The sequence below is a fragment of the Choristoneura fumiferana genome, chromosome 2, assembly GCF_025370935.1.
Source record: "Choristoneura fumiferana chromosome 2, NRCan_CFum_1, whole genome shotgun sequence".
NCBI classification, from domain to species: domain Eukaryota; kingdom Metazoa; phylum Arthropoda; class Insecta; order Lepidoptera; family Tortricidae; genus Choristoneura; species Choristoneura fumiferana.
Window position 1 is genome coordinate 1565744 of NC_133473.1, and position 15440 is coordinate 1581183.

Sequence of the window (15440 nt, forward strand, 5' to 3'; positions counted from 1 at the left end):
CTACGCTCGGCCGTCTATATCTGCTTGTCCGGCAACCCCCTACTTCCCGGCCTTTATATTATGTCCACGCAGTAAGAGCTTCAAAGGCGCGGTTCAGCCATGATCGACTCTTCGCTGTTATTGCATACACATATAGATCTGGGCAGACCCTTAGAACGGAAAATTAGCTATGGAGCATCCGTCGCGTATCTCCGGCTTAGTATTTCTTATTGCATGAGGATTGACACTCACGTGAAGCGAGTAAAGAGTAGTGTTAAAAAAAACAGATACAGTATAATAATAGTGTTTATTCCTCTATAATAATAAGAATACATAATAGTCTAGGCAGCAGGGATGGTCGGCGGCGCTTTCTGCGCAGGGGCCTTGTGCATCATATTGATCTTGTCTCCTAGACTCAGCGCCATGCCCTGGAATAGAACAAATAATAATTTAGTGTATTTATTAAATGACGAAACAGACAATGATAATTATATATCTCATCTCTTTGGCATTGCTTCATACTTATCCCAAAATTCTATTGATTAATTCCTTTAGAGATCTATTGAATATTTTTTTTCATCGTATCTTGTCGGATATGTTCGGATTTGTCTTGCTTTCTCAATGAGGGCTATCGCGAATGAATTCGCCGCTAGAGGCGCTAGTGTAGCGTGAGGTCTCCGAAATGTCAAATCTCATAGTTTTTGGATGAGCTACGCGGGTTTATTTATAATAAGATTTTTTTTGTGAATATTTTGCATAACCTGAAACTAATTATGGCAATTATGCATTACGGGGCAATGAATGTCTGTGTTTTGAGACAGTTTTGTCTTTCGGAAACTTTTGTCCTCCCTTTTTTTCCGAACAAAACGGGACTAAGCAACACTGTGTTTGCTGGATATTTTTATGGTACGGTTTTAAAGTGTTTTAAATATGATTTTAATCTAAACTTTGTTTTAACGCCCGTAATAACAAACTCTGAAAGCCACACTTAAAACCTCACGCAACAGTGCGCCATCTAGTGAGACAAAAAACGATAGCCCTCATTAGTTCAGTAAAGTTCGGTAAGCTAGCTGAGAAAACAAGATAATTACGAACTTTTCCGACAAAACACGATGGCAAAACATCGTTCACTACGGGTCCATATCGACTCGCATACGTATCGAAAGTCCTAATGTTAAGTTTGTCAGAATGATCGTTTGTCAGAATGATCGTTTGTCATAACTCTTTTTTTCTCGAATCTAATAATTGTTCAGAATTGTTATAAAACTAACCTAAACTAACCTATAGTATTCTATAAGATGACCATTTAAAAAAAACAGACAATTTTAAGGTTTCAATGGAAAAGTCATGACAAACGATGATTCGGACAAAAATTGCGGTATGACTTGCGAAGAGTATGCGAACTTTGGCGCTCCCGCCTGGTTGTTACGATTCCAAATATACAACCTCGTCACATTGTAATGTAAACTATGACGTACTTATCTTTTTATACTAACAAAGAACATAAGAAGCGAAACTGGCACACACGGGTAGCTAATAGATTTTATAACACAGCGTTTATTTTCGCTATTAATAATGGCGATTTTTGGAGCCCTTCTCCCCCCTTAGTGAGATGTCTTGAGATTTAATTCAATCCCTCTCCAAAATTACAGATCAGATATTGCAATATCCATATGTTTAGAGCTACTATGGTACTTTCTGATACTCGCATAAATACTATAAATTTCCAGTCTCAGTACGTTGTTTTGTGCACCCTCAGTGCCCTACCACTTCAGTCTCAGTCCCCTATCAGTGCACTCTCAGTCTCCTACCACCCCAATCTCAGTCCCCTGTCAGTGCACTCTCAGTCTCCTACCACCCCAATCTCAGTCCCGTCAGTGCACTCTCAGTCCCCTACCACCCCAATCTCAGTCCCCCGTCAGTGCACTCTCAGTCCCCTACCACCCCAATCTCAGTCCCGTCAGTGCACTCTCAGTCTCCTACCACCCCAATCTCAGTCCCCTGTCAGTGCACTCTCAGTCTCCTACCACCCCAATCTCAGTCCCGTCAGTGCACTCTCAGTCCCCTACCACCCCAATCTCAGTCCCCCGTCAGTGCACTCTCAGTCCCCTACCACCCCAATCTCAGTCCCCTGTCAGTGCACTCTCAGTCCCCTACCACCCCAGTCTCTGTCCCCTGTCAGTGCACTCTGTCTCCTACCACCCCAGTCTCAGCCTCATCAGTGTACTCTCAGTCCCCTACCACCCCAATCTCAGTCCCTGTCAGTGCACTCTCAGTCCCCTACCACCCCAGTCTCAGTCCCCTGTCAGTGCACTCTGTCTCCTACCACCCCAGTCTCAGCCTCATCAGTGACTCTCAGTCCCCTACCACCCCAATCTCAGTCCCCTGTCAGTGCACTCTCAGTCCCCTGTCAGTGCACTCTCAGTCCCCTACCACCCCAGTCTCAGTCCCCTGTCAGTGCACTCTCAGTCCCCTACCACCCCAGTCTCAGTCCCCTGTCAGTGCACTCTCAGTCCCCTACCACCCCAGTCTCAGTCCCCTGTCAGTGCACTCTCAGTCCCCTACCACCCCAGTCTCAGTCCCTGTCAGTGCACTCTCAGTCCCCTACCACCCAGTCTCAGTCCCTGTCAGTGCACTCTCAGTCCCCTACCACCCCAGTCTCAGTCCCCTGTCAGTGCACTCTCAGTCCCCTACCACCCCAGTCTCAGTCCCCTGTCAGTGCACTCTCAGTCCCCTCCGGGATCCCCCCCGTACCTGGCTCTTGGCGCGGATGCGCACGTGTCCGGCGACGGGCCCGGTGCGGTGCAGCGGCTGCTCGACGCTGAGGTTGGCGAGCGCGTCCTCGCCGAATATCGAGCGCGCGTACATGTTCGCCGCCATAAAGCCGCACTGTCCCGACAACGCCTGCAATTTAACATAAGGTCATGTTCAGTCAAGGAATAGTACATTACTGCAGAGTCCGCGACACTCCGCCATCTATAACTACTCGGCCGACAATCCCTGTTCGCGGACGAGACTTGAATAGTGCTCTTCTCAAATATATCCCAGGAAATAATACCATGTCACTTGATGATTAACTCATATCGGAAACAGTAACACTTATTTGAATAAAAAGACCACTCTTTTTAGGTATAAACTGTATAAATATTTGTTTTTTTTTTCTATTCCCGCCAAAATACTCTCTTTTTCCAGTTATTTATTTGTAAGTTGTTCGGGTTGATGTTTCTGCCACCAAATCTTATAATGATTTTATTTATAAAATAATTGGATAAGTAATTGGTTATTTTAATAAATCCTTGTTTATTATTGAATACCAAATTTATTCTAATTAAATAATCTAGTCAAATAAGAGATTAAAAAGTATATACACATTCACGAACTAGGTACGTTTTTCATGTGTGGTATGCCATAGATAGCCATAAAAGAAATAAAACCCACTGAAACAAAAGGCAATCTCTTTGCTGGCCTTGGCCGGCAATGCTGTATGAAATTCCATTACTATCCTCTAATTTGAAATTAGAACGAATCTTCAATAAGTGCTATACAATGACGTACTCGACGTTCTGTGATCACGAAGATAAGGACGACCTTTCCTTGGATGTTTGAGAAAATAAATATAGATTACCAAGACGTCAAATATCCATACATTTTTATACTACAACTATAAGGTCGATGTATACAATTTGACGCCAAACAAACAAATAAACAGGTGAGACTAAAAACCTCGTAAAAATGTCATTTCCAATATTTTCCGATACTCTACCTAACTGAGAAGTAATTAGAATTCTAGGGCACTAGGTTATTGCAGCGAAGTGAGACCACTTGGTGCATTATTTGGTTGGACTGTATGTTACCTTGTCCGGAGTGAGACACTTCATGTTGGTGGAAGCCAGCAGATGCTGCAAGTATTCGCGCAGGTCCGTTATATTGGTGTTGACTGACACCTGCAAACAAACGAATTAAGAGATTAAGATTTTTTATTTCAATTCCAAATTTTTACTTTTACGGTCATCCCGTAAAACCTAAATTGAAAATACAAACTGAAATATAGCGGGAACTCCCAGTGATGGTCTTATTTTTCTGTTTTTTTCTGTGCATCTATATTTCAGTTTGTATTTTCAATTTGAATTAAGAGATCTTGAAAAAAAGTACCAACATTTTTTTTTATTAAAATCAAATCAAAGACTCACAACAGTTCGCAACCGTAATTGCAAATGCTATCTTTATCTTTCGTGTTTTCTATTTGTATTAAATACTGCTGTCTTTTGTTGCTTTGAATAAATGTGCTCTTTCTTTTCTTTTAAAATTGCACCCGTCCGAAGCCGGGGGTGGACGGCCAGTAAATTTGTACGATAAACGCTGCGTTGAACGCAATGCACTTGACGCAGATCAATTTGCATCAGATAATCTAATTACCAAACATTGTCTTACGCGGTGAGCGCAGCGGCGAGCGCATCCATTATATGATACAAAATTGATGTGCGTCAAACGCATTGCGTTTATCGCATAAAACGACCGAGCGCTTAAAATACTGAATGACTGATGATTAGTAGAGTGCAGGGCCGTATTAGCCATCAGGTAGAGTAGGCAACTACTTAGGGGCCCCACATGAGCTAGGGGCCCCGCATCGGCTAGGAGCCCCACATCGGCTACGGACCCCACGTTGGCTACGGGCCCCGCGTCGGTTAGGGGCCCTACATCGGCTACGGGCCCCACGTTGGCTAGGGGCCCCGCGTCGGCTAGGGGCTTGAAAATATTTTAGAGTGAAGATTTCATCGGATTTCTATCCTCAATGACAATAGGGATTGTTTTTTTCGAGGTGCTTCGAAAAGAAGCTACAAGAATTGCATTGCCTAGGGGCCCCGACATGGGTAATCACAATCAGACCTGGGGGGGGTGGGGGTGACTGACCTTGTTCTCCCACTCGAACTCGGCCCACATCTGGCGGAAGTCTGCGTCGCTGCAGGAGGCCGGCTGGATGTAGTCAACGATGTCTATGTGGATGTCATTGAGCACGACCACGCCGCGGTCCATGGACGCGCCGGTCACCTCGTACACTGCGTCATAAATAAATCATCATAATCAATCATTCATTTGTAAACTAGCCGTTTCCTGCGACTCCGTCTGCGTAGAATTCGGTTATCGCTATCCCGTTGGAACTACGCAATTTTCCGGGATAAAAACTAATCTATGTCCTTCCCGGGACTCGAAATATCTGTATACCGAATTTCATCTAAATCGGTTCAGCAGCTAAGACGTGATGAAGTAACAAAAAACAGACTTAAAAACTTTCGCATTTATTTATAATATAACGTCTTAAACTTTCGTGATTCTCACTCATAGTCAAAATACCACAAACGGGACTTATCACGCTATTATTACGCTGCTAGGCAGACTTGACACCCCACACTTCAGTCTACTCGTGACCACGGCAACTGTAACGTTGCCGAAACGTCGAGGTAAATATTACTTGTGCAATAATAGCGTGATAAGTCCCGTTTGTGGTATTTTGTTTATTTATAATATTAGTGGGATAATAGGTATTACAGATAAATTGAAATTGGCATCCTCGCGGCAAAGTAGGTACGTAATCTGGCGCGCGGCAATGAATGGGTTAACCCATGCTTCTGTAGACAGACGCCTTTCAGCGTTCACGGCATCCGAGATGAAATTGTAAAAAACAAAATGTTTGCTACCCTAAAACCAACAACAGCTGGACATTCTAAGTTAAATGTATGGTACTATTCAATGGAAAAAATCAATTGTGTAAACAAATGTGGTGACTGACATTGACACTTGACTGACGACTGGCTGACTGACTGACTGACGTTGGCTCTAGTGATGTGAAAGCTCTTTAAGATACTTCAATCAGCAGTAAATAATTATTTTGAATTTACTCATATTTCATTCTTAATGTAATCCCTAAGTTTAATTTTTAAAAATGGCGAATCACGTATTTCTTATTATATTCTCTTAGTCCTGTTCAAGAGTCATTCACAATGTTTCCATGTCCCTAATAACTTAAAATGTTTAATAGCATTTTCAAGAAGTTTTAGAATTATATCTTCAAATATATATACCTAACGTTTCTTCCATACAAACTTATACTTCATGTTCAAAACTTACACTCCCTTTATACCCTTTAAGGATAGAATTTTTAAAATGGTGAAACATGTATATCCACTTATATTTTTTGACGTATATTTTCCCCAAGGTTTATGATGGAGTATTTTAGAATTGAAAGGGTCAGTTAAAATATGGATTAATTTAGATTTTTTTGCTGCTTAAGTAGTGTAGTAGAAAAAGGCAACCTGAGATATGTGTGCATAGGAGAAATTTGTATCTTGACTCCTGTCCAACGGTGGTGTAGGGGTTATAGTACGCAGTACGGATTGCTGAGGACCTAGGTTCGATTCCCAGCGCTGGTCTCTTTTTCTGGTTTTTCTGTGCATCCATGTCTCAGTTTGTATTTTCGATATAATTTAGAAGAGGCATTTTTAAATTTACATAAGACAGGGAAATGAGAGTAGACACAGGGAAGTGATTCAAAATGATTTTTTGGTCCAACAATGGACTCCACAGTAAATATGATACTAGTAAATAGAAATCTACATAATTTCTACTAAAATACTATTTTATCGTCCAACTAGTGTTTACCCGCGGCTTCGCACACGTAAATCATTAGGTCCAGCAGCTGAAATACCGGGATTTTTAAAAGTTGCCGTGGGAATTCCCGAAAATTAAATCGTTGTTTTCATTGACATTACATTAAAAACAATCATGGTCAAATTTCATGACTATAAGCCCAGCGGTTATTAGTTCGAAATTTTATCCCTATCTCGTGGTAATATCGAAATAAAAAGTAGGCTATTTTTATTCCAGATTTCAAACTATCTACATACCAATTTTCATGACTCTAAGCTGAGCGGTTATTATTTCAAGATTTTATCCCTATCCCATGGGAATATCGGGATAAAAGTATCCTATGTTGTAATCCAGGTTATCTAACTTTTCGCCAAATTTCATCCAAATCCGTCCAGCCGTTTCAGCGTGAAGAAGTAACAAACATATTCACTCACTCACTCACAAACTTTCACATTTATAATATTAGTAGGATTAGTAGGATATAGTAGGAAGTAGGATAGTAGGATAGGATTAGAAACCTTTATAAACCTTCATTAAATAGTGTAATTTAACACAAATAATTAATATCTACGAATAAATTAATTTGCAGAGCCAGCCATAATTATCGGTAGGTAAGGTTGGTTCAGTCAAATAATTAATTTTGTTGGTACAGCACTAAATTTCCAGAGACTAGACCGACCATAGACCAACTTCGGTGAGGAAAAAATTATCATGTCAATTTGACAAATATAACGGATTTTCGTCTTCCAATTAATTCAATAAAATAAACATATTTACACGATTATTTAATGATAAAATGATTGTTAAAAACAGTGGTGAGCTCATTGAGATGTGAATATGATCGGGATTGGCGTTCAAATGTAAGTAACTATGGAGTAATCGTGAAAAATTGCTTTGTTTACACGATTGATTTTTTCCATTGAATAGTATTATAGGTATACATTTACCACAGGACATTCTGTTCAGTCAGAATATACCATGAAGTCTTAATTATAAATTGTACGGCCATTTAGGGTCCAGCGCGCCGCCGATGTGCGTGACTCACCAATGTTCCCGAAGATGATCCCGTTCTCTGTGGAGGCGACCTTGACGTGCGCCTTGATGGTGGCGAAGTCCCTCGGCGCCAGCACGACGGCGGGCGGCCGCTCCACCAGCCGCAGGTCGCCCAGTGTGGCCAGCTCCACCGTGCAGTTCTGCAGCGTGTCGTCTACATACACACACACACTCAGCGTCATTATAATCACCATCATCAACAACAACACCATCACCATCGTCATATTATTATTTTGTTACTAATTTCTAGATTGTAGGGAGAGAGCACCCCTTATTATCGATGTTATCGACAAATCGATAGTTTTTTTTTAATTTTTGTTGTAACTGATACATAATTGTAAACATATTTTTGCTTGGAATATTATTATAAAATACTTTATACGGTAAGAACTGAAGTAATACAAAATAATATTTTATCTTTTATTTTATCAGGGGGTAGGCAATCAAGCTACCTAACGTTAAATGGTGTCAGAGGGATGTTTTCTCAAGTTATAAATTATAAACGTATAATTCGTAATTATAGTGATTTCAATAAAGCAATTTAAACAAATTAAACTTGCCGATATTTCGAAATTTTTTCATCATTGTCCGCTGAAAAAAGTACTTATCATCGGAAAGCTTCAAGCTTTATTTCATAAAAACATAAATTTAAAAAAAAACATCGATTTGTCGATACCATCGATAAAAAGCTCTCTCCCTACAGTCTGTCAATCGCAAAATTCCGGGCCTTACTAGTAAATATGTCTTGTCATGATCCGTCATGGCGACGGTTTGCTCACGGTTTGTGTTAGTGCCGCCCCCCTGCGCAGAGTTTTGCATAGTGTACTCTTAAGTATTAACCAGACGTGGGCTTGTGGTAGCCAGTGATGTCACGGTCAGCGTGTAGGACGTGTGTCTCACCGGTCTGGTTGACGACGAGCACGTCGAGCACGATGTCGTACTGGTTGACGGCCACGATGCACTCCGCGTACACGGGGTCGCTGAACCCGGTCAGCTGCGTCACCTTCGACAGCTTGCCCTTCTCCTCGGAAGCGCCCGCCGCGCGACCTGCAACACAATACATCATCATCATCATCATGTCAGCCGAAAGACGTCCACTGCTGGACATAGGCTCTCCACTCAGACCGGTCTTGAGCTTTACGCATCCACCGCGATCCCGCGATCTTAACCAGGTCGTCGCTCCATCTTGTTGGAGGCCTACCGACAGCTCGTCTCCCGGTCCGCGGAAATGGAAATGATGAGGATGGAATGGTCGGTTGGAAATGGCCCGTATTAACTGTGAATAAATGAATATGAATTTGAACCCGCGGCTTTAACCAGGCCGACCGTCCATCTCGTTGATGAACCGCGGTCCTCCACTCGAGAACTTTTCGGCCCCAACAAGATGGTTCTGTTCCCCGTGCTATATGGCCCGCTCATTGCCACTTCAACGAGCTAATTCACTTGGCTATGTCAGTGACCGTCGTTCTACTACGTATCTCCTCATTTCTGATTCGATCCCGTAGAGAAACTCCAAACATAACTCTCTTCATAGCTCGCTGAACAACTCTGAACCTATTTATAAGGCCTATAGTGGAGCAGATGTCATCACCAGCAACACATATTGGTTGAAGACTTTCGTCGTAAGAGCGTTTATACCTGCTGAGCTGGCAACGTTGCATTTTTGTTAGTTTTTCTCGATTATTCCATAAAAACTAAATAAAAATTAAAAATGTTGTCTGATAGAACACTTCTTAATATATAAGTTGATGTGTCTACTCCAATAATTATTCGTGATAGACTTTTATATTCTTTAAAAACGAATTAACATTTTTAATTTTCATTCAATTTTTATAGAATAATCGAGAAAAACTAACAAAAATACAACGTTGCCAGCTCAGCAGATATAAACGCTCTTAACCCACTGAAGAATTTTGGATGAAAAGGCGTTGTGTAGTTGCTACAGTACTGCTGCTATGAACGGTACCTTCGAGCGCCTTGGACAGCGACAGCTCGAACATGTCGTGGTGCTGCGTGGCGGCGCCGGCGCCGGCCAGCGCCGCGAACGAGATGCCCGCCTCCACCGGCACTGACTTCTCCTCCTCAGAGTCATCCTCCTGCCGACAAACATCCACTTTACAACTATCCTCCTTAAAACTCACCTCCAAGGCAACAAGGGCTGATGACAGACCTTATTATCTAACGCGCGGGCTCTTGCCATCTCTTTCTGTGACCATCTTACACCGTTAGACAGAAAGAAACAGTGAACACGATAGCAAGCGTCTGCGAAGCCATAAGATGCCGGCGGCATATAACAGGTCACAGTAACGTTCTTTGCAGGCCTTTATCCAGCACTGGTCTTTTAATTATTGACGACGCTAGCCTGTATAAGACAGTATCTACTCCTAATTGTGTCAGATGTCAGATGTGGACTGATGACCTGGTGACGGTCGCAGGTAGCCGTTCGATGCTGGCAGTAAAGAACCGGTCATAGTTGTGTTCTTTGAAAGAGACCTTTGTCTAGCCAATGGTATTTCGGCTGATGGTGATGCTAGCTATAACACTAACCTCCTCGCTATTCACTTGGCTGGCCTGAACTCCGCAACAGAAGGCGTAGCGTGGACTAATGACCTGGTGAAAGTCGCAGGGATTCCTTAGATGCAGGCTGCGCGGGACCGGTCATGGATTATTTGGATCCCTTTGTCCAGCAGTAGTCTTTCGACAGTTGATGACGCCAGCCACAACACTACCCTTCTTACTGTTCCCTTGGCTGGCCTACTCCAGTAGAAACTGTGTCAGCACACCACAGCCAGCGGAGCACCAACCAACCAACCCAACCAGATGATTGGTGGTTGTGGACCACTTGGTTGATGGTTGATTTGGCTGGCAGCACGAGAACAGTCACACTTGCGTTCTTTGGAGGAGGCCTTTGTCTTTCGGCTGATAATAATGACAGCTATAGCACCAACCTGTTTGCTGTCCAGTTGGCTAGCAGTTGGTTGCAACAGCTGCGTGTTTGGACACTCGTATGGTGGCAGTCGTTCATGTCAGATGTTTCATGCCCGTCATATTTGCGTTCTTTGGGGAGGCTTTTGTCTTTCGGCTGATAGTGCCACTATCCATAACATTAACCTCCTTGCTTTTGGCTGGCCTGTACCAGTAGACACTGCGTCAGCGCTCCGCACCAGAAAGTGTAGCGTGGACTATAAAGACTTAGTGAAAGAAGCAGGGATTCCTTATAAGCAGGTTGCGCGAGACTGGTAAGTTGTATTCTTTAGAGGCCTTTGTCCAGGAGTAGTCTTTCGAGTCCTGACGACACTAACCTCTTTGCTGTCCAGCTGGCTAGCCCGCTCCTGTAGGAGCTGTGTCAGCGCGGTACGGGAGGACTCGGTCAGGGCCTCCCGTACGACGTGTGGGGGGGAGGACGCCGCGCGCAGGCACAGCGCCGCGTGCTCCAGGTCGTCGGCTGTCAAGCCTGTGGTCGCTGTCGCTGGAAGGACCAAAAATTACAAGTTCAATGACCTACCGTGGGTCATCGGGGAACCTAACCTCAAGGCTCAAGGCAAGTTCAAGGCAAGGAAGGCAAGTTCCCAAAAGCTGCGGAAAATTGCACCATATATGTATATGTAGAAAGAGTTACGTTTGAAATAGCGATAGAAATTAAACAAGTGCATTTCGAGTCGGACTCACGCACCGAGGTTTCTGTACAAATATTTTTATTCTATGATGTAACTAAAAATTTATGCTTTTCGCCTTTTTTCCTTTATCTGTGCTATAAGACGTTGCTTCGCACCAAATTTCACGATTCTGAGTTCACGGGAAGTACCCTGTAGGTTTCGATTCCCTCGCTATTGTCGAAAATTTCCAGCATAAACGGCTGTATCTTCTCATTACGTCGGCTTAGAAGTTTTTTTTTTTCACAGCTCCAAGGGACAGTAGACCTGAGTATTCGATATGAATTTCAGCTCGATACCTCCACGCGTTCCTGAGAAATAGGATCTTGACAGACAGACGGACAAGAAAGTGATCCTATGAGGGTTCCGTTTTTGCCTTTTGAGGTACGGAGCCGGGCCAAAGCATGCGTTCGGTTAGAGGCTCGGAACCGGTTTATAAAATAGCGGTAAATACCGGTTTATTTCGGTTTAACTCCGAACTTTCATAAGAACGCGAACGTTTTTAAGAACTTAAATATGTATTTATATTTACAAATAGTTTATAATTTATGTACTTATTTCTTTACGAAGAGATATACATAATGTAATTTTTTTTTTTTTTTTTTGTTTTTCAACTAAATTTTTGAAACTAACCAAAGCTCAAAAGCGGCGATCGATTGCTCTCTCAGAATGATGACCCTTCTATGTAACTAGCCCTAACACAGGCCTTGGTCTTTTTGGGCTGTTACTGCACACTTGTCTCTAAACGCTCAGTATCACAATAAGTCTTAATATTAGTGAAATACTAACTGTATCAATGTTGTTGAATGAATAAATAAATAAATAAATAACCTAAATAAACCGGTTTATTCGACGAGTGACAGCTGGCCGGCCGGCGGTGGGCGGCGACGTTTATCCTGCACCGGAATAAACCGGTTTTTATTGTTCTAAACCGGTTAATCTGACAAGATCTTTACGGAAATGTTACCTTAAAAACCGGGTTAAAAATAACGGTGTCGCGAACGAAACCAAAATGAAAAGGTTTTGCGCCAAGTACATGATAACGGTTTGTAAATTGAACCGGTCGGTATCCGAGCCTTGGTTCTGTTATAATCGATCGCCGACCTTCCTTCTTGTGCGCGGCGAGCAGCGCGGCGGTGAGATGCAGCGCGCGTGTGGCGGCGCGCGCGTCCAGCTTCAGCGCCACCTTGCACAGCGCGGAGCACGCGCACGACGCCGTGAACGGCTCGCCCGACACCAGCGCGTGCGCGAGGCCGCCCAGCGGGGACCCCGCACCACCACCCGCACCCCCACTAGACGCGCTGACAAACAAACAATAATAGATTGATAACTAGGGTGGAAAGTGACCCATTTCACCCAAGTTAGACACTCTACTTTTCATTTCGACTGTGAGGAAAAATACTACAAAAAAGAGAATAATAATAATATACATTACCTAACTTATATCCGACCTCCAACCTTTTCGCACTGGTTACTTGCCACGGCCGACTAAATAAAAACATAACGTGAACTGCTAAGGAATTAAATTCGCTCCCATCGTCTGTATTCCCGGATAAATACAACTTAGAGCTGTTACTTAACCAGTCAGTTACACCCTTGGCCTATTCTGCACTTAACAGTGAGATAGGAGTAAATCTTGATCAGATTATATATTACTATGGACAAATAAATGGGATTCGGGCTGTGAATGAAACCATTTTAAAGAACTAACACAAAGTCGCTATTTATATTGTAATTTTTTGTTTCATTTTTGGAAAAAATACGACCGTGTCGAATATTTTTTTAAATCTAACCGACTTTCAAAACAGAAAAAGATTGTTTTACTCAGTTTAAATAAGTAGCGACTTACGCAGGCAGGTTGAAGGCTGACTGCGAGGCGTAAGTGCCGTCGCTGGTGACCAGCTGCCGCGGCGGCGCTGTGTCCGGCTTGGCCGGCTCGCTCTCCTCCTACAAACATAACATAAATATTTTCTCAAAAATGTCCGTAAAAGTTGACATTATTCTTTACATATCAGAAGGTGAAGTGCATAGTTTATGGTCAGCGAAAAATTAAAAAGTTAAAAAGATTGCAGGCGCGCTAGCTCGACAATAATGAATTAGCGCGCCTGCAATCAGTCACATTTTTTTTTAAGTTAAAAAGGCCATGGAAATGTTTGCACAAGTCGTATACAGCCAAGTCTAATGGCCGGTATCAGATATTTTGTTGGAACTCCGGACTTTTTCTATTGGGTCTGAAATAGCTTGTGGTGTTTTCGGTGGAAAAATACACCTGCAGTTTATTTTTAATGAAAAAAGGCGGGAAAGCATAAGAAAAATATTGGAATTAAATTAAATTTTATAAAATATTTGAGAAAAAGTTTATTCTATTTCAGAATTATTCACCATTTTTGAGAAAAGCTTTATATTAGTCTCGGCTGGAATAGCAATTGCTGGCTTCGTATTAGTTAAACGGACTCGCAAGCTCGTCCGTTTAATACTCATACTCAGCCAGCAATTGCCTACTTCCAGGCAACGACAATAATCTACTATTAAGATTGCTTTTTGGAGTCACCTTGCACCTTTTACGTTCGCGTCGCGTACTCTTATTTACTTATTTTTTGTATTAGGTATAGTTGTAAATCCATACTTTACTAATATTATAAATGCGAAAGTGTGTTTGTATGTTTGTGTGTCTTTCACGCCGTAACGGAGCGACGGATCGACGTGATTTTTGGCATAGAGATAGTTTATGGGCCCGAGAGTGACATAGGCTACTTTTTATCCCGGAAAAATGCACAGTTCCGGAGCCGCGGGCAAAAGCTAGTTAGTAGTATTTAAGTGTAGTGTAATAGTTTCGTGTAAGGACACATAAAAAATAATAGATACCTATAAAGGTAGGTACCTATAAACAATAAAGATAAAGTATTATGTGTAGGTAAACATGTGTAGTATGTATACAGTTGCCATCATTATTCCGGCGAATTTATAAATAATATTTTTAAATTTAGTATAATAATAATATAACGGCATAGAATCTACCTGGTTTCTCTATACACAGACATTACACAATTTTAAGTTAACTTTCGTACTAAAATTATTTGCCGGTAGGTAATTAATCTAAAATAGACGTCAACAACCCTAATGGTGATTATCCACCGGCGAGGCGAGACGAGAATTGAAATTTGTTTGCTGCCATACAAATTTCAATTCTCGTCTCGCCTCGCCGGTGGAAAACCACCTTAAGCGTCCGCGCCGGAGTAAGCAGTTAAGTCTCCTAAAGGGTCGGAGTGGACTTACTTGTCCTCTTTTACTATGCTGATACGTACCTGTTATGGTCATGGGACGATATGGCTTAGTGGATAGAGACCTTTATATAAAAAAATACCTTGTCTTTGTTGTCGTTCCCGTTGGGCGTGGGTATGGCCTGGGCTAACACATCGAGCGTGGCGGCGGCGCGCTCCGCCGTGTCCGCGAACTCCGCCAGCAGCCAGAGAGCGGAGCGCGCTATCTTGCCCACTTTGATGGCGGGGACCACTTCTAGAAGTTTCTGTGGTAGAGCACAAATTACATAAAATATATATAACATTATTCATTAGGGGTCCTATATGTTGATTTACTTGTGACGTTAGTCATTAAATAACTACTTAGTTAGATCTGTTTATAAAATATAAACCACACTACAGCTGCACACAATAAATTTTTCATGATTTTTGCTGCATCGGTTAGTTTAAAACGAGCAAAGAAAGAAAGAAAGAAAGAAAGAAAAGTTTATTTTGGCTCCAAAATGTACCACCTAAAACTAAGACTAGAACTAGAACTAAAACTATGTTACTAGGTGACACGACAGGATACCAAAAAGGGTCTCCACTCAGCATGTGTTGCCGCACATTATGTGCAGTAACGCTGGTTTTCTGTGGAGCCAGAGCTGTGGAGCAGATTTTATTATTTCCTTTTTTTCAATATTTCTTTCAAAATAAAAAAAAACTGCCGCGCTCAATGAAACTAGTACTAGATGAAACTAAAACTGGGTGATATTTGACTTGCTAGGTTTGACCTGATTCAACAAATATTGCAAGTATAAAGCCCTTGTATTGACCTGGTAAAGCAAAAGCCTAAGGTCCAGAAAGTTAA

The 15440-nt window shown here is 42.3% G+C and overlaps 1 protein-coding gene across 1 annotated transcript in view; it reads right to left on the reverse strand.

Annotated features, from left to right (window-relative positions):
* Positions 1 to 269: 269 nt before the first annotated feature.
* The window catches only part of betaCOP (coatomer subunit beta), a 53721-nt gene continuing 38550 nt past the window's right edge, over positions 270 to 15440 (reverse strand). Inside the window, exons 10-20 of the mRNA XM_074111490.1 lie at positions 14695 to 14856; positions 13180 to 13277; positions 12435 to 12631; positions 10980 to 11146; positions 9644 to 9773; positions 8578 to 8724; positions 7670 to 7831; positions 4891 to 5036; positions 3834 to 3923; positions 2734 to 2883; positions 270 to 407 (exon numbers count right to left, since the gene is read on the reverse strand). Coding sequence (XP_073967591.1) covers positions 321 to 407; positions 2734 to 2883; positions 3834 to 3923; positions 4891 to 5036; positions 7670 to 7831; positions 8578 to 8724; positions 9644 to 9773; positions 10980 to 11146; positions 12435 to 12631; positions 13180 to 13277; positions 14695 to 14856 — 1536 coding nt within the window. The 3' untranslated portion in view covers positions 270 to 320. The remainder of the gene's footprint in view (positions 408 to 2733; positions 2884 to 3833; positions 3924 to 4890; positions 5037 to 7669; positions 7832 to 8577; positions 8725 to 9643; positions 9774 to 10979; positions 11147 to 12434; positions 12632 to 13179; positions 13278 to 14694; positions 14857 to 15440) is intronic.